The 19,535-nt window shown below is 40.0% G+C and overlaps 1 protein-coding gene across 1 annotated transcript in view; it reads left to right on the top strand.

The window, feature by feature from the left end:
* LOC123520114 (nesprin-1-like) overlaps nucleotides 1-19,535 on the top strand; it is a 346,042-nt gene that overhangs the window by 262,815 nt on the left and 63,692 nt on the right. The window contains 3 exon segments of the mRNA XM_045282036.1: nucleotides 530-847; nucleotides 1,049-2,161; nucleotides 2,299-2,448. Of these exon segments, the coding sequence (XP_045137971.1) occupies nucleotides 530-847; nucleotides 1,049-2,161; nucleotides 2,299-2,448 (1,581 nt within the window).

Here is a 19,535-nt window from a genome sequence, read left to right as displayed (position 1 = left end):
TTTGTACTCTGATGCTGTCATCAGTACAATATCTTAGAAATTGTTTGAACTTATCTCTAAATAACATCATCAGATAATTTTATCAATTTCTAGATTTCATAGAAAAGAAAACAAAGTTTCTTTACCAGGTGTGATTTAAATTCACTTTAAAAAAAATATTAGAACAGAATGTTTTATAAAATCAGAGTTGAAGAACATTTTAAGTGATGCTTTTTGTCTTTTGTGACTCTTAGATACATTTATTCAAAGTAACTTGTAAGATCATTTTGAGCTTTTATTGACAAGATAAATGAAAAGAATATATTGATTCTTTTCCTAAGAATATAATAACATTTTTCACTTAGTTAATAGATTGTTTATGTAATGGAGTTTGAAGCCTTTCCAGCTTTACTTGGGCATGAGGGATGCTTTCCCATTTGGATTACGGTAGTAAATCTCAGAATCAGGCTTCATGTCTAGCCTCTTAGCCTTGGGAGGGGCCATTCTAACCCCCGCATGACTAACGTGTGTGTGTGTGGCAACGATGCAGGACCTGCTGGTGGAGAGTGTAACACACGAGGCTCACATGGGCCACCTAGTTGAGATGGTTCGCAAGGTAGGAGACTCTGTCACCTGCACCCACCTTGAGACCCGAGTCAGCTCACACCACCAGAGGAACACCAGCCTGAGACAAGAAGTCAGTCGCCTGTTGGAGCGTCTAGAAGAAATGCATGTCCACTGGGCTGCCTATCAGACTCAGATGGATCAGCTGCAAGAGTGGTGTTCACAAGCTAAAGCTTCACTGGAAAACATTGATCTAACACCACAAGACCAACAAAAGCTGAAAGAACAGTTCAATCAGATATGGGTATGTTGAAGTGACATTTTATACTGCCTATTTTTAATAATCAAGATATTACTTATTTTTTCTTCCATGAATTTGGTTTCTTTGTTTTTGATATATTGATTAGTCAATTTGGTTTTCTTGTACTAGATGTCCACAAATACTGATAATTCAAATAAAATCCTGATTTATATTGATTTTTTTCACTTATTTTCTTTGCAACAGAATCTAAGGGCCCAGTTTGACAGCCAGAGTGTTCTGCTGAATGAATGCATGGATCACTTTGACAAATCAGTGGGATTGGTGAATATGACAGATGAAACCAACCAGCGACACTTCCTCTCTCAGTTTAGGACAGAATGGAATGAGCTTGAAGAACTACTCCATGGAAAGGAGAAAGAACTCCACAAAATTCAAATCCAAGTGGTTCCAGTGCCTCAGTTGTTGAGTGAAACTCAGGACACACTCACATTTGTTGAGGAAGCTTTGCAAAATATTGACACTAACATCACATCAGTGCAACAACTCAGAGACATACAGGAAAATTATAAGGTGTTGAGAATAAAGATAATGAACAGCAAGGGTAACTTGGATTATTTAACAGAAGTTTCCTCTGAAGATGAGGAGCAAGATCAGGACTTGATGGACAACCTAGGAAAGTTATCCCTTACTTGTCAGGAGTTGATTCATACCATCCAGCAAAGAATTGCTTCTCTGGAATACACTCTGGATAATGTACAGAAGACTGTCAGTCGTGTAGAGCGCATTTCCCTCACAATGAAACACTTGAAGAGTACTCTGGAAAGATGCCAAGCAATTGACAAAGAAGGTGAACAGATCCTGAAGGCTGCCTTCCACTCCTGTCAGACAATACATGGAAGTGTGTCACGGACTGAAGGAGACATCACCAAAGTGAAGCAGAGCATGGAGAACTTAAGTCAAGACCCTCACCACCCTTGCCATCTCACAGAGCTTTCAACACAGATAGACACCCTTGAAGAAGAGCTCAAATCTCTTTCTGAATGTATCAAAGAAACTCGCGAAAATCTCAAGAGCCGCCTTGAAATATGGCAGAAATTCATGTCAACATCTGATGCAGTAGATGGCTTCCTTCAGGAGGTGGAGTACCTTCTTGAGAGTGCAGTTGACCTGCCATCATCTATCAATATGGATGCTTTAAGGAAGCATGTGGAAGATTTGCAGAGCCTTCAGGAATCCATGACCACCAATGAAACCCTCCTGGAAATGCTAAAGTCCAGAGCTGTGCAAGTGGAAAAGAATCACAGTGTGGAGACGCAGCTTGTTCGCTGGAACAATGTCTCCCAGAAGCTGGAGTCGGTGAGTGCTCGTAGTTAATTACGTCAGACCATTGATCACATGCTGTATGGAAAATTATATAGAAATTACTCATACTGAAATCCATACTTGTTGAGAATCTGCATACATTGATCAAATTATATTGCACATTGTTACAGGTGATTTTGCGCTATGAGACTGCCCTGGAGCTGTGGAACCAGTTCAGTACAGTGCAGGAGGAAGTGCGAGTGTGGGTGGAGTCAAAGATCACCATGGTGGTTTCCCTCCAGTCTCGGGGCATCACACACGAGCATCGTGCCCAGATCCAGGTAGGTGCTGGTTACAGTTTTCTGCCAAGGACATCTTGTTTCATAGTTGTCTTAGTATATTGGTTTCTTATATGCCCTTGTATACACTTTATTCTTTTTTTTTTTTTTTTTAGTCTCTCTTCCTTGCATTATTTTCTCTTATTTGTCATGCTACAAATATTTTCATGTCTTTTTTTGTTGTTTTCAATTATGTGGAAGGAAATATTTCACATATTCATGGGAGAGAAGTATGTAAACTGTGTGTGTATGTGTGTATTTACCTAGTTGTAGTTTTACAGGGCCTGGTCTTTATGCTCGTGTGGCCCTGTCTCCATATCTACACTTATCCAATTTTTCTTGAAGACTATGTACACTCTTTGCTGACACCACTTCCTCACTCAAACTGTTCCAAGTCTTAACACATCTCTGCAGGAAACAAAATTTTTTAACATCTCAGACATTTTCCCTTTCTCAGTTTCTTACTATGCAATCTTGTGCTTCAAATGTCATATTCTTTTCTCAGGATCAGTTTCTCATTATCCACTTGATCCATTCTGTTAATCAATTTATAAACTTGTATGAGATCCCCTCTCTCTCTTATCTGTTCCAGGGTTGGTAGATCCATTGCTTTTAGTCTCTCCTCATATGTCATCCCTTTAAATTCTGGAACCATTCTTGTAGCCATTTTTTTGTAGTCTCTTCAATTTCCTGATGTGTTTCTTTTTATGGGGGTCCACACAACTCCTGCATATTCCAATCTAGGTCTTATTTCTTCATCATTTCTTTGTCCATATAGTGATATGCTAATCCAATATTCCTTAGCAAATTATACGTCACTCTGATAATTCTATCAATATGGCTTACCGGATTATTTTCTACTTTTGTGTGATACATAACATGGAATCTTCTATTTACCTTAGTAGGACTGCCAAGGGGTCTTGGAGCAGATTAAAATGATTTACGTACGTTGTTTATGTGGAAAACTGTTTTGGGCTTGGAACAATTCGGACATGGAACAGCCTTCTGGAACAGATCATATTCAAAGTCTGAGGGTTCATATATATATATATATATATATATATATATATATATATATATATATATATATATATATATATATATATATATATATTCACTCGCTTCAAGTATTCCTAGGAATAATGTTTTATCTATGGTTCTTTTTACTTTATTTTTATGTGATATATAACATAGAATCTTTTATTAACTTAGTAGGATGGCCAAGTTTAGGGAAAAAAAAAGGTAATTCTAAATTTACGTGCACATGTTCGTTCTTAAAATGGTGCCACATCGATTGTACAAACAGTAAAATATACTACCACCATTGAGATCATGAGCTGCCTTGCTACGTTTGAATAGTGGTGAACCTCCCGCCACTACCGCTGCGCCTTGGGAGCCAGTAACGGTTGCCATTGGCTGTCTTATTATGAGGGGAGAATAGTTTTCAAGTGGTGCTTTTTTTTTGTCATTATATCCCCAATTTTCTCTATTTCTGTTATACAAAAAAAAATAAGTAAAACTATTTCCTTCATGGACATCCAGTCACATTCATGTCCTGCTCTTCATATTACCATATTCTATTTTTTAAACTCGATGAAGTTAGGAACTCTCAACTAGGAGCCTATCAATGTTTTGATATAATTTAATCAGAAAGCAGGATATGACTGCTGACTGACTCCTGATTATCAGTTATCAAGTTCCATATTGGTAGAAACATAGCACTTGAAAAGACGGTCTGCTCTACGTCACCTGAACGAAAATGTAAAAACAGTCTTGTTGTGATGGGATGGCAGGAATGTAGCATCTGCCATGCCCATTGCCCAGTACAACCGTGACTTCTCAGTGCTGGGGCTGTGCCCTCATCGTCTTCAGTTGGGCTTACGCCGCCGCCTCAGCGACAAACTGTAAATATTAACATATTTGAGATAAGGTAGGCCATTTAGCACAGTTCCCGTGTTGACCGTGTTGGTTTTTGAGGAGAGTTAATATAGTAGACTGCCGCTTGCCAGTCCCAGACTGGTTGGTGAGTCTTGACTGCCACTGGTGTCCCTGACTCGGAGCGACTCCCGGGGCCGGACTCCCGGACCCCGGTGGTGGGCTGGTGGCCTGCTGGGCGGCTGTCTGCTTGGCTGGCTGACGTCACTAGGCATCACTTGGAGATGCACGTGCTCGGAAATGTCGAACAATGTTGGTTTGCTTTCGTGGCTCTTGTTATTGACTCGAATGACTTAATTTTGTTTCGTCATAGATAATGCCCACGTAATTGTGTTTACTTGCGTCAACATTCTCTGTAGTAATATATATTTTTATGTAATAAGGGAATGCTGGCCAAAAGCAGAAGAAAAAAAAAAAAACTTTGGAATGCTTGTCCCCATGCAGATCCGAGAGTTAGCCTAAGGATAAATGTTTTGAAACCTCTGCTTTTGAGTTTTGAACCAGGGTGACTGCCAGACGACCTTAATAAATAAATAAGTAAAGACTCATGGTTTGATATGAACTAAGAACACTTCGTATATATACAGTGAATAAGTATTGTTGTATTCTCGTATTATTTATTTTCTTTTTTCATAACATGTCACTGAATGAAAAGAAAATCATACTAACGTTTTATTATATACAGGGGTTCTCAACCTTTTTAATATTAGGTACCCCTCGAAGTCTTTCTGTATTGATCACGTACCCCTTACCCACAATGCAGCGTCAGGAAGGGTAACAATAAATGCATGGTTTATTGACTTAGTTTATTAAGTTTAAATTGTGTTATATATGTGGAGCAGACACAATTTTTAATTGATATTAGTATGTTTCTATGAGATAGTGTCGATAGGAACTGGTACCTCACAGAGAGGCACTATATGTGACTAACATGCAATGCATTTACCAAAAAGGAACTATATCAGACAATTTTCGATCATTATGGCAATGAACTAGTGTTGCTTGCAGCTAGTTGCAACTTGTAACTAGTAACAGTGATAAATAAGTCACTGTGTGTGTGAGTAACATTTAAAATAATAAATCAGAACAAATATTATAATAGGTTTGCAAGGTTGTTTGGCAACTGTAATCCAAGAGATCTTTCTCTCAAGTGATATAACTCCATGAGTTTCCTTGTTAACGTTGTTAACGTGTCCTGGTTCTAGTGAAGGACACATTGTATAATACAAACAAATTTGCTGCTATTCAAAACTGAAGCATTTTGAGAAACCTGCCACGTACCCCCAAAATTCCTCTCACGTACCCCAGGTTGAGAACCCCTGAATTATAATGTATAGTAGTTACGTAAGTGATGTTTGCAGGAAGACTGTTCTGTGACCACCAATTGCGTTAACTTTAATACAGACAAACGGAGAACGAAATGCTTTCAAGTGTCGTGTTGATAATTGTGAAGTTTCTGTGTGACATTGTCCTTGTGCTATACGCCAAGAGTAAGATGCGGCGAGTAAAATCAGTCACTAAAACTGATGGTGTGGAGAGATCCATATCATGTCATAATGGAAAAGATTGATTGGCGTGCAGACTGTGCTCGTTCACAGTCGGTCTACAGTTAATGAGTTTATTGATTAATTTATTTAAGTTCCACATCGACGATTTCATGAAGAGTCAGTATATATGAGTTCAGTATAGATGTAGGGTTGTCTGTTGCTGCCCCGGAATAGGTTTTGCTCATTATTATAGCAGCAAGCCAGCAGTTGCTTTTCGAATGTTGTAACCCGTGGGCAATCAAGGGTAGCAACTAAGCTGAGCTTCAAAGTCGCAGCCGTAAGCAGGGTTAACCAGAATATCTGGTTTGCGTCCTGCGTCCGTCTTATGAAAGCAAAAAATTACTGATTGTCTTTCAAAGTTGTCTGAAAACAGTGTTCAGTCTTGATCCATGGTAGGTTAGAAAACGTATGTATTATTATTTTTTTCTTTCTTTTTAGTTCCTTTTAAATTAAAACATTTCTATCAATGGGTTGCCCCGTCCGTACTCCTTTTTTTTTTTATACATCCCTTCATCAGTTTGTAGGATCGTCGAACGAGTGATTTTATAAATAAGTGTCAACTGTACCTTTTAATATTTATTTATTTTTTTATTCATATATAATTTCTATTATTGGATTTCATTGAGTTAAAGAAAACTGACTCAGTAAAAACCAACATTTTGAAAAGCACTCAAGACAGAAGGTAGATAAATCATAATATTATTATAATGTGAAATGAAGAAAATGTATCAAATAGTCTTTCTCAAACAATGAACAGTCTCTGGCCCAACAGTTAGCAAATAAAAAGATGCTAAAGGAAACAAGGGTGAAAGAATCGCAAAACATCTAGGAGGAAAATCCTTCCAGATTATAAGGCACTGTAATATCATGAGGAAAACGTTAAATAGCGCACTCTACTGTATGTATCACAAGTCATGAACCTTCACCTTCGTCTAATCTATGGTCCATAGCAAGAATTTAAGGGGGACTGGTTGGCTGATACAAATTATACATTTCTAAATAATGTTAGGAATATATATACATATATATATATATATATATATATATATATATATATATATATATATATATATATATATATATTATAGAGTACGAGTTTATAGAGCCACGCCCATGGGAGGTCAAGTATAGGTCAATGTCCTGCCAGACGAATGCAAGCACTGCGTCAGGTTTAATTTTGCTTTGCTGTTTAAGATCGAAATTGCAGACCACCACTTTTGGTACTAAAGATTGACAGATTGGCTGATTGATTTATAATTTGGTGCATAACAAACCGCTTCTTATATTCAATAGCAAAGTGGGAGTGGGAGTGAAGTTTTATTAATTTTCTTCATTATTCTATTCATTTGTCTTTGTTATCTGTTTTATCAGCCTACAGTCCAAACGTATAGTTACAATAATAACACGTGACAGAAAGTTCACGGAAAAATGTGCAAATTTATTAATGTGTAGATACAATCTATTCATAGATGAGAGCGTAGATTAAATTTTGTATAAACCGGTTATAAGGAGGAGGAGGAGGCACTGGGGCACGAAGGTAAGAAGGGCGGCGGCGAGCTGCTGATCCTCTCCACCAGCTTGAGAGTATATGACGGGCGGGACTGGTGGAGCATGATCACCCATGCATTAGTGTAATAGAGGACTGGAAACGTCCCCGCCACACCTCTGCCGCCCTTCTATCTCATCACTGCGAAAATTTACTCTATATTTTATTAACATATTGTTACTCTCCTTTTTTTTTACTCGTTTAGCTACTTTGGTTTAGAACGTTAAGAATTTTCTAAAAATTATTTCAGAGTAACTAGATGAAGGCAACAGACTTTATAACCTGCATCTAAATTGTTTTCGTACAGTATATGGGAATTTATCTAATTATCTGAGATTTTGATTACTCTCTCTCTCTCTCTCTCTCTCTCTCTCATTCGTCTTGATCAAGGAGCGTCACCAGTTTTTGCTCCTACACCTTCACAACTGGCTCGCTCTCGGTGAAATAGACGTGACGAACACTAGAGGAATGTTGAACGATATAATGCATCCGTGTGTGTGTGTGTGTGTGTGTGTGTGTGTGTGTGTGTGTGTGTGTGTGTGTGTGTGTGTGTGTGTGTGTATTTTCACCTAGTTCACCTAGTTGTAATTTTACAGGGCCTGGGTATCATACTCGTGTGGCCCCGTCTCCATATCTACACACATCCAACTTTCCTTTAAAACTATGCACACTCCTCGCTGACACCACCTCCTCACTCAAACCATTCCACACCTCCACACATCTTTGTGGGAAACTATATTTCTTCACATCCTTCAAGCATATTCCCTTGGCTATCTTTTTACTATGCGATCTCGTAGTTCTATTTAAGTTTTCCTCTCTCAACATCATTTGCTCATTATCCACTTCATCCAGTCCGTTCAACAGTTTATAAACCTGTATTAAATCTCCTCTTTCTCTTCTTTGTTCCAAGGTAGGCAAATTCATTTCTTTTAATCTCTCCTCATAGGTCATTTCTGCCAATTCCGGAACCATTTTTGTTGCCATTCTCTGCAATCTCTCCAACTTCCTTATATGCTTCTTTTTATAAGGGGACCAAACCACTCCAGCATATTCCAATCTTGGTCTAATTACCATACTAATTAATTTCTTCATCATATCTTTATCCATATAATGGAAGGCTAATCCAATATTTTTATCAAATTATACGTTTCTCCAAACATCTTATCAATATGAGCCTCAAACTGCCCATGGTCTTGTATTATCACTCCCAAATCCTTTTCCTTTTCCACCTTTTTCAACACTACTTCTTCACCCATCTTATATGACCCTCTTGGCCGTCTTCCACTCTTCCCATCTCCATCACATGACTTTTGCTCAGATTAAATTCCATTTGCCACCTCTTGCTCCACTCCCAAATCTTATCCAGGTCTGCCTGTAAAATTTCACAATCTTCTTCACTCTTCACACACCTACACAACTTCGCATCATCCGCAAACAAATTAATATAACTGTTTACTCCTCTGGCATGTCATTAATATATACAAGGAAAAGTATTGGTGCCAGCACTGAGCCTTGTGGGACTCCACTCTCCACCACCAACCAGTCCGACTTTGCATCCCTTATTACCGTTCTCATCTCCCTCCATCTCAAGTAGTTTTCCATCCACTTTAACACTTTTCCTTTCAGTCCTCCATAAATCTCTACTTTCCATAACAGTCTCATGTGAGGTACCTTGTCAAAAGCTTTCTTTAAATCCAAATATACACAGTCCATCCATCCTCTCTCTCTTGTATTTTGTCAACCACTCTTGAATAAAAGCTCAGTAGATTTGTTACACATGACCTCCCTTTCCTGAAGCCAAATTGATGATCCGATAATAACTTATGATCCTCCAGGAACCGTATCCAATATTTCTTTATCACCCTCTCACAAATCTTACCGACCACACTTGTTAGAGACACAGGTCTATAGTTAAGAGGCTCTTCCTTACTGCCTCCCTTATAAATGGGCACCACTTCAGCTCTCTTCCACTCTACTGGTACTTCCCTGTTTCTAATGAACACCTTATAATATCATATAATGGATCAATCAATTCTTCTCTACACTCCTTCAATAATTTTCCTGAAACTTCATCTGGTCCCATCGCTTTATCATCTTTAAGTTCCTCCAACATTTTATATAACTCCTTTTAGGTATCTTAATGTCATCCATGTGCACATTTCCTTGTACATTCTGAGGCTTTACAAACATTGTTTCTTCAGTAAATACTTGTTGAAACCTATTATTTAGCAATTCCGCTATATTCTTAGGGTCATCTACTATCCCTTGCTCTCCTTTTAATCTTTCAATGGACTCTCTCTTTTAAGTTTACCATTTATGAACCTGTAAAACAATTTTGGATGTTCCTTACTCTTGTCTACAATATCTTTTTCAAATTTTCTTTCTTCCTCCTCCTTACCCTCACATACTCATTTCTCGCCACTCTATAATTCTCCTTATTTAGTATATTCCTGCTCTTTTCCATCTTTTCCAAGCCACATCTCTTTTCCTTAGCCTTAACACAAGTTGCATTAAACCAATCCTTTCTTCCTTCCTCTCTCGGTTTATACTTTGGTACAAATTTCATAACTCCTTCTTTATAATATTTCATAAAAATCTCATATTTTTTTGCACTTCTCTGATTTGTAACATCTCCCAATCTAATTTTCTGAAATAATTTTTCAAACTTTCTGTGTCCATCTTTCTATAATTCAATCTACCACTCCTGTATGTCTCGTCCTTCCTTCGCTGTGTTGTTGCTATCTGCATTTCCATAACCACATGATCACTCTTTCCCAAAGGACACTTGTATTGTATATCTCCACATAGGTACACTTCTCTTGTTAACACCAAATCCAGTCTAGCCGGTTCATCATCTCCTCTATATCTAGTATTTTCCTTCACCCTCTGTTCCATCATATTTTCCATCATTAGATTAAGAAATCTCTCTCCCATGCTTCCTCTCCAACACCACTTACTAGATTTTCCCAATCCACCTCCTTACAATTAAAATCTCCTACTAGTATCACCTTTCTTTTTCCAGATAATACACTTTCCAAACTCTGTAAAGTATCCTTGATCATATTGTCGTATTCCTTAATGTCCAAGAATTTGTTTTAGGAGGTACATAGGTCACCATGATTATTAATTCTTTTCCATCACTTTTTATCCTTATGCTTATCACTTCTGCGTTGTTCTTCCCATACCAAACCTTATCCACATTTATTTCTTTCTTCGTCATAATCATAACTCCTCCTCCACCTTTACTCTCCCTATCCTTTCTCCATATATTATATTTATTATCCAAATTTATCTTTGTTTTTTCATGCAATTTTGTCTCAGTCAAACACACTATATCAGGCTTCTCCACTATCATATAGTCTTGCAATTCCAATCTACTTGACAGTATCCCATCTATATTAGTATACATTACGGTCCACCCACTGCTCCCTCTAGGGGTTCCTCCGTATTCCTTCTTTCCACATACCACTTTCTGACTCTCTCTCCTATAACTCTCCAAAAAAACTTTTCTCTTTCCTCCTCAGACCGCTCATCATTTTTCCTTCTCGCCTCTTCCACCAATTCCTTATATCTTCTCTCTTCCTCATTTCTATTCTTTCTCACAAACACCTCTTTACAACCTTCTATCTCTCTTAACTTTGATGTTCTATATAGGATATCCTCCGCAGATTGTTGTGACTTCAGTACTACTTTAATCGGTCTGCTCACTCCCTCCTTATACGGACCCAGTCTATGGATCTCTTCCACTTCTTTTTTTTTTCATCATCATTTAGATTTCTGAACAGATCTCTTACCGTTTTTAATTCTTCCTTAATTCTCTTAGGCTTATATGTTATATTTTGTTTGTTTGTTTGTGTGTGTGTGTGTGTGTGTGTGTGTGTGTGTGTGTGTGTGTTATGCTGTCGTTACGGTTGGTGGCTCGTCCCAGCAGCGCCGTCATGACAGTAGCGGTGTTCTCTGTTCTTGTGGGCTCCATTACGTGTTACTCTTTGCTGTCTGTTTGTTGCTGTGCTCCAGTTCCTGGAGGTCAAAGCACTGTTGGTGTCATCACGGACTAATAACCAGATATTCGCAGTTCACGTGTAGAGAAATTAACAATTCCTCAGCTGGCTTAACTCCTTCAGTACTGAGACCCCTTTTTTTTTTTATCTTGAGCTTTAGGTATGATTAGACGATTTTATATAGATTAGAAAGGGTCTATAGCGGTCAGAGCATTAATGGCCAAAGTCTTTACTATTTTGAGCACCACTTAAGTTTCTGAAGCTGTAAAAACTTGCTAAATAATAAGAGTGAATATGAAAGCGTGTCATGGTACTGAAGAATATCACATTTGCGCTCACCCTCATCCTTCTGTAATTTGTAATTAGTTTCGTATAGAGACGTTCATAAGGCATGGCGTTGTTTTGTTTGTTCAGAGAATTTTGTATAGTTTCTATCATATGATCCCGCAGCCGTCGTCTTTACTTAAACCTCTTACGTTATATTAGATAGTGTAGCTTATTGTAAACAGCTTCCTGCAATGACATTAATGAAGTCTGGCATTTTTGTTCTTCCTTTTCTTTGGTTTATGATTTTAAACACAGAAATGTAAGACATTTAATTAGCACAGTAAAACTCGCATAAAATCTTTTTCCTTCAACTAACACCTTAGTCTGTCTTGTGAATATTTATGGAATAATAGAATTCTATCGCATGTCGGAAAACAATCATGTAACTTTATATTGAATTAACACTTATATCTCACTCATTAAATTAACATGACACCAACCAACACTAAAGACGGGTTCACACGTGTAAATATGCGTCTGAAATTGCAAGTTGCTAGAAGTATCAACAAAGCCCTTCTAGTCGGAACACTTTCACACATAGCGACTGGAAAGTATCGGCTGGTTGGCGGAAGTGAAAGTAAACAATTATCAATCAGCTACCTAACAAGATGTCTCCCTCCGATGGCGATGCCGAAGAGGTAGTTTAATCTTAATAAGATTATGCACAATTGCGATCAAATTAAATCATCACAAGTATTCAATCCCCACCTACAATAACTCCCTGCATAGAGGGAAACAGTTCTAGGAGAGTGGCATCTATCTCGTAAGGTTTTTTTTTTTTTTTTTTTTTTGCCATAGAATTAATTTTGGGGCTCCCAGATGCGCTCTTTTTCCCTCACTAACTCCAGCATGTTTTGTACATCGAAGACCACATTTTCAAAACCTTCTCCGTAACGTCACAACGTAAACAAAGTCGCAAATCGACTGAACAAGATGTCGGTCTTGTTTTGTGACTGGTTTCTTCAGTCGCTGGATACCGATATTCAGTCGAAAATTCTACTGACTTGCAATTTCAGTCGCATATTAACACATGTGAACCCGCCTTCATATATACCTCTCACTGTCCCCGGGTCGATATTTATAGACCATGATAATTACAGTTTATAGGCATAACGGTAAATAACGTGGTAGCTTCCTTTTCATTATACTCTCCTGAAAAACGCTTTGGAAAACCTTGACTGAGATTCGTCACGCCCCTTGTATAGCATATAGATAGAGTCCTCATGGTACGTTTAAGGCAGGATAGGGAGAGTATGTCGAATGTTGAATGTGATTAACGCGATAAGACTCAACTATATTTGTATCACAGAGTGAGTCGCCTTGTTGTCCTGCCAGCAATGGCAGAATTACCATAGTACGCTATACGTCTTATCCTCTCCCCAGCCTGTTATCTCACGTCCGGGATACAAAATAAGTAACTTAGCCTAGCCATATGTATTTTTTTTCTTATCTCGTATCAGTAGAAATGTGAGTGTATGTGGCTTATAGAATCTATAGGCATTAAGTTATCTGATAATGTGTTACAAGTAAAGCTCTTTAGTATGTTAATGTTGCACTAGAGAGAGAGAGAGAGAGTGTGTGTGTGTGTGTGTGTGTGTGTGTGTGTGTGTGTGTGTGTGTGCGCGCGCGCGTGCTGTTTCTTTCCTTCGTTTTTAACATTTCTTTATATGATTTGGGATTTTTTTTTACCTCCTCCTCCTCCTCCTCCTCCTCCTCCTTCCAGCACATCTGTTCACTTCTCAACAATAACCTTTCCTGATTTAAATATATTTACATCTCATAAGAAACAGACAACGTTCTCTTAAACCTTCCCGTTTGCCTGTAGCTCCTCGTCACCGTTCTTCTGGTTGTGAGAGAACATGCTTATTAACTCTCTCTCTCTCTCTCTCTCTCTCTCTCTCTCTCTCTCTCTCTCTCTCTCTCTCTCTCTCTCTCTCTCTCTCTCAGCATCAGATCAGGGCGTGGTGCGAACAAAGTAAATAAACAAACCGGAGGCCGTGGAGTGTTGAGTTTTCATTTATATACCTTACAACGTGTGTGTGTGTGTGTGTGTTGTGTTGTGTCATGGTGTGAGGTGAGCCCTGAATGTTTGTTTATACACAACATCTGCTGCTTCACGTGACTTGACTGGATCTTGCACATTGTCCAGTTCTTGATTTTTTTAAAATCTTTTATATAACTATGTTGATTTCTATTTAGTCCTGACGTTTGTCGTAAAAATGGAAAGTGGAAATTATTCTATTAGGCGCCGCAACAGCTAAGGTTTACCGCTAGGGTTTACGGGAGAATGCTACATCTACATCTCCCACCGGGCAACTAAGTTTGGCAAATAATCGAACCTGTGCAGCGTAGACCGGAGGCCCAAACACCAACCAGAACTTTTGTAAAAATGTAATAGGCTTGGTTTGGTTTGGTTAGTGTTAGGTTTGTTGTTGTTAAGGTAATAGTGGTGTTAGCAGTGGTATTCTTTGAGTTTTAAGCAGTTCTCTCTCTCTCTCTCTCTCTCTCTCTCTCTCTCTCTCTCTCTCTCTCTCTCTCTCTCTCTCTCTGCAATCGTCATTATCTGACGGAAGGGAACCATTATGTACGTTCTTTGCGGAGAGGACGTTACCGCGACACCCCTACATCATCCATCCATCCTTCCTGCTGGCCATCTACTGATATCGCCTTCACTTCTGCCCCCTTCAGGCTCATCTATTTGCCTCCTCTCCTCAATCCCTTACATCCTTTGTTCTTTCCCCTCTGCCTTCCGTAGCTTTACATCAGCCTCAAGTCTCCTTTATGTTGTTATTTTCATCCCCTCTCACTCCCCATTCACTTTCTCTAGCTGTTTAGGCCCTTTACCTTCAGTCTAGCTCTCTGTATCCTCCACACCAGGATTTCAACTTTCAAACTATCTTTCATCATTCTCTTTCAACGCTCCCCTCATCTTTCACTAGCGCCCTTTCTTTTCTGTTTATTCTATTGCCTCTAGGTCTTCCTAACACCTCATTTACATCCCTTTCACCACTCAACGTCCCTTGTTTGTTCCTGTACCACCTTTCATATTCCATTTAGCCTCCTGCTCATTCTACCACTTCTAAGACTCCGTAACACCTCTTCTCGACGCTTTTCACCAGTACACGTTTTCTGTTTGCTCATGTTTTAGTTCCTCCCACAGTAAGACACTAGGAAATGAATTGGTTTCTCTTTTTATTTGATTTTTTTTCCTGTGTTTTCTTAGCAACAGCATTTGAGGCAAGTTTCTCTCTCTCTCTCTCTCTCTCTCTCTCTCTCTCTCTCTCTCTCTCTCTCTCTCTCTCTCTCTCTCTCTCTCTCTCTCTCTCTCTCTCTCTCTTTCCTATTTTCTTTATTCTCGTGGTTGAGATGTGGGGGCATTTATCATCTTTTTTTCTCTTGTTTGATCTGCGACGTGGCTTCTTTTTTCTTCTTCACATCTATTTTATGCCTTTCTTTTCTGGGTTGGTCTCTGATAAATACCTAAAATGAGAAGGTTGTTTCCGTGTCTCCTCTCCCTCCTCTCCTCTCACCGTATGGCGTCTTTATGCTCTATCCCCCGTGCCCCGTGTCCCGCCCCTACAGAATTCTCGTATTCGTGTGATGTTGGTCGCGTCGTGAAGGTTGTGTGATTCCGTCATCGCCCGGCTTGTAATTCTTTATGGCGGGTGTGGTGTGACGCTGCATCACCCTCGGCGGCTGACATCTGACTTACCGTTGACGTCACTCACCCCTGCTAGCTTACTCAAGGGGCTGTCAGTTTGCTGGGTAGGTAGTGGTGGATTAGGAGGAGGAGGAGGAGGAGAAAGAGGTGGTGTAAGAGGAGGTTGTTGTCACTGCCGCTTTCTCTCTCTCTCTCTCTCTCTCTCTCTCTCTCTCTCTCTCTCTCTCTCTCTCTCTCTCTCTCTCTCTCTCTCTCTCTCTCTCTCTCTCAAAACTAGCAAGAAAATCAAGGTTGTCATGTGTTACTATGTAAAAGAATATGTACGTAATATTTGTCCGTTTTCATTTTTAGGTTGTCTCGTTATGGGTGTGTGTGTCAGTCACTGAACATTTGACAACAAACGTGAGGGACAGTAACTATCTTTTATTAAATGTTTTCTATTTATTCTACCTCGGTGTTTTTTATTTATCAGCTTACTTACGTTATACCCTTGAGAGTCCTGACTGGAACAAGGTCAATGGTGGAAAAAACTGGCGCTGAGTGTGATGACACTTCAATAGACGCTCGCAAAGGTACAGGCAACACGAAACACACACACACACACACACACACACACACACACACACACACACACACGGCCCGGTAGCTCAGTGGTTAGAGCGCTGGTTTCACAAGCCAGATGACCGGGGTTCGATTCCCTGGCCGGGTGGAGATATTTGGGTGTGTCTCCTTTCACGTGTAGCCCCTGTTCACCTAGCAGTGAGTAGGTACGGGATGTAAATCGAGGAGTTGTGACCTTGTTGTCCCGGTGTGTGGTGTGTGCCTGGTCTCAGGCCTATCCGAAGATCGGAAACAATGAGCTCTGAGCTCGTTCCGTAGGGTAACGTCTGGCTTTCTCGTCAGAGACTGCAGCAGATTAAACAGTGAATTACACACACACACACACACACACACACACACACACGGAGACAAAGAGCACAGTTACTAAGACGTAATTACTAATACGTTACCTGATTACAAGACGCATTGCATTTTGGGCTAAATTTACGGCATCAGACAAGTAGGTTAATGCATAGAGCGGCGTGATGCAAGGCGAACATTATAACCCATTAAGCCATTAGTGAGTTGCAATATTGCCCGCTCATTTTCTTCCCGTGCACTGAAATAGTAGTTGCTATAAAAAGACTCAACACAAAGATAGTGGACGAAATGCACTGGCATGGGCAGCGTTGGGAAAAGACCGTTCTCTATGAAACGCGAGACCACCCTTAAGTGGAAAGAAGGGATTGAATGAAACAAACGTCCTTGTAATGATATTGGCAGAGTTGGGTAGTCTTCGTCGTCCTGCTGTGAAAATAGTAGTAATGAGTCTCTCTCTCTCTCTCTCTCTCTCTCTCTCTCTCTCTCTCTCTCTCTCTCTCTCTCTCTCTCTCTCTCTCTCTCTCTCTCAGCAGATATGATTCGTATTGCCAGTTTAAGTTAACTTGATTGATAAGTATTTTCAAATGAGATTGCGAGGCTTAGTTAGCCTAACCATGTATTAACCATGTATTAAATCACGTAAGTACAGTTACGATCACAAGATTTAGTTATGTTGTTAATTTTTGTCACGTTACAAGTAGAGTTAGTATTCGAATAGAGGGGCAGGGCAGCAAGTGAGCGGCAGGGTGGGCGAGGCGTTGGGTTGCAAGATGAAGTATTGAGTAGGGCTCTGGAGGCGAGGGCGAGCAGGTGGTGGCAATATCTTGAGTTGAAACCTGATACCGCGCGGAAGTAAGCATGCATAAGTGTGCTGAGTTGGTGGTGGGCGGGTTGTGTGTTGTCTCCTCCCATTCACGCACTTCTCGCCTTTCCTTCCCCCAGCCATGCCTCTCATCCTCTCCTCATCCTGCTCACCGCCTCTGGACTTTTATCCTCCTTATATCCTCCTTCATCCATGCACTCCCCATATCTTCTGAGTGAAAAAAGAAAGAGTTAATGTATGGTGTACGAGTGGTCGCGTCGAGCTGTCTTATGTGACATCACCTTGGCTTTCATTACCAGCCTCATCGTCCCTTCTTCCCCTTTCTCCCTTCATTTCATCCTCTCGCAGATATCATCGCGCCAGCCCAAACACACACGATTTTAGCGCCTTTCCGTGATAATCACGAAACAAAAACATGCCGTGTTTTATGATTGATCCTAAACGAGGACAAAACATTATTCACTTACACAAGATAGTAATGTCCCTCAAACGTCGACAAAATAATCTCATTGGTAAAAACTCGCTTACCCCTAGCGCATCCAATAACCAGGATTATCTTCAGCTTTACCCGAGGAACACTGTGATGCCAGCAAGGCGCCGCTCGACCTTGGGCCCTGTGCGAGGGGATTACTGATAACCAGGGTGAGGAACCTCTAAGGCTCCGATGTGGCGGCCAATGCGATGAGCGGCGTTAAGCTCCCTGGGATAAACGTTAGGGCGGGCCAGATGTACATGTTTATGTAGGCATGTCTATATATAACCATACGTTAACCAACTAAGGGAAAGCCTGCTTTCCTTACCGGACATATGTATATGCCGTGGGTGGCGAGTCAACACTCCCACTTTGCAAAGACTGCACCACAAGGCTTCCCACGGCGCGGCGGTTTATCAGTCACCACGGCACAGCCTTCCTTCCCCCATTGGCTGGTGGGGTCTCGCCTCGCTGGCCGCCTCACCGCGCAGCACATGACGTCATCTCGTAAAACCGGCTCGAAGAACTAAATGACCCGCTTCACCCGCCACCGGATGGGGCCCGCTGTGACCCTTAGCACCATCCCTGGGTTGGCGCGGTGACGTCAGGCTGGGTAGTGCTGGGGCTTCAGGAAGGGTACACGCGCAGGCTCTTGCCGACCCCGTCAAAGTCGTTGCCGCCCATACCAAGATGTTTAAATACCTTAGAGAGAGAGAGAGAGAGAGAGAGAAAGAATAAATTTGAAAATCATATGTAACTTTACTAGTAATAACAAACCAGCTGCAGCAGGAATGACATCAACCAGCAAGCTGACTGACTCACTGACTTAGCGGGAAACAGTGAATAGTGAATAATGTTGGACGATCTGATTGACTAACTGTAGGAAAAAAATAATAGTAACTTGACTTTTGGATTACTTTTATATCTGATTGACTGATTGGTAGATCGTTAGATCAGAAAAAAATCAATCTCGTTAGTTTTATAGACAACTAACCGACAGACTAATCGGTAGATTAACTGTATGAAGAAAAATCAGTAAAAGAAATTTATCTATTTGGTTAGTTTTATAGCAGGATGACTGACAGGCTAAAAACAAAACTGTTTTAGAATTTAGTTGTATAGTTGAATGAATGACTGAGTGACAGACTGGCCGGGTAGTGGACTAAGCATCTATCATCTGTTCTCCATAATCCCCTTTGGCGAGTTCGCAGCCTTTAAAGGAGCACATCTGAACGCTGCCTGCCTACCTCTGACTCAGCATGCTGTCTTACCTTAACGAGTCCGCATCCAGCCTGTCAAACTGAGCATTATTTTCTCTCCTGTTTATTTCTTCATGCCAGTTAAGGGGAAGATAATGTGTTACGAATAGATAGAAGGTAGTTAAATAGTGGCCTTGTCTGTTCACATAAGGGTGTCTCCGAGAAAGTGATCGGTTTTATGATCTTCCAACCACTATCAGTTCCATATTTTCTCGCATTGGCAACTGAGGGAAGCTTGGTATGTGACTTTTTTTCATATATCGTCCTTCCTATTCTTTCTATTCTCAAAGCAAGAAATTTTTGTATCTTGTAGCTATCTATTTTTTGTTTTGTTTTGGTAACATTTTTATAGAAGCAAATTTGTAATGTTCGTTTTTATCATCTCTTCTATTTCTTATTTGTATATTTTGTTTTTATTCATTTGTATAATTTTGCTTGTATTCATTTTTTCACATTTTCACAGAAGCGAGTTTAAGAAGTGCTAGTGTTTTTCTTTATCTTTTTTTTTTTTTTTTTTTTTTTTATTTCTTCCTGATATCTACTCTTCACGCTTTCATACTCAAGACACGTGAATAATGTTTTCTTAAATCATCTTTCT

Source organism: Portunus trituberculatus, chromosome 46 (assembly GCF_017591435.1).
Source record: "Portunus trituberculatus isolate SZX2019 chromosome 46, ASM1759143v1, whole genome shotgun sequence".
Lineage (NCBI taxonomy): Eukaryota > Metazoa > Arthropoda > Malacostraca > Decapoda > Portunidae > Portunus > Portunus trituberculatus.
Note: the sequence above shows the minus strand (reverse complement) of the source record. Positions and strands in the feature narration are given on the sequence as shown.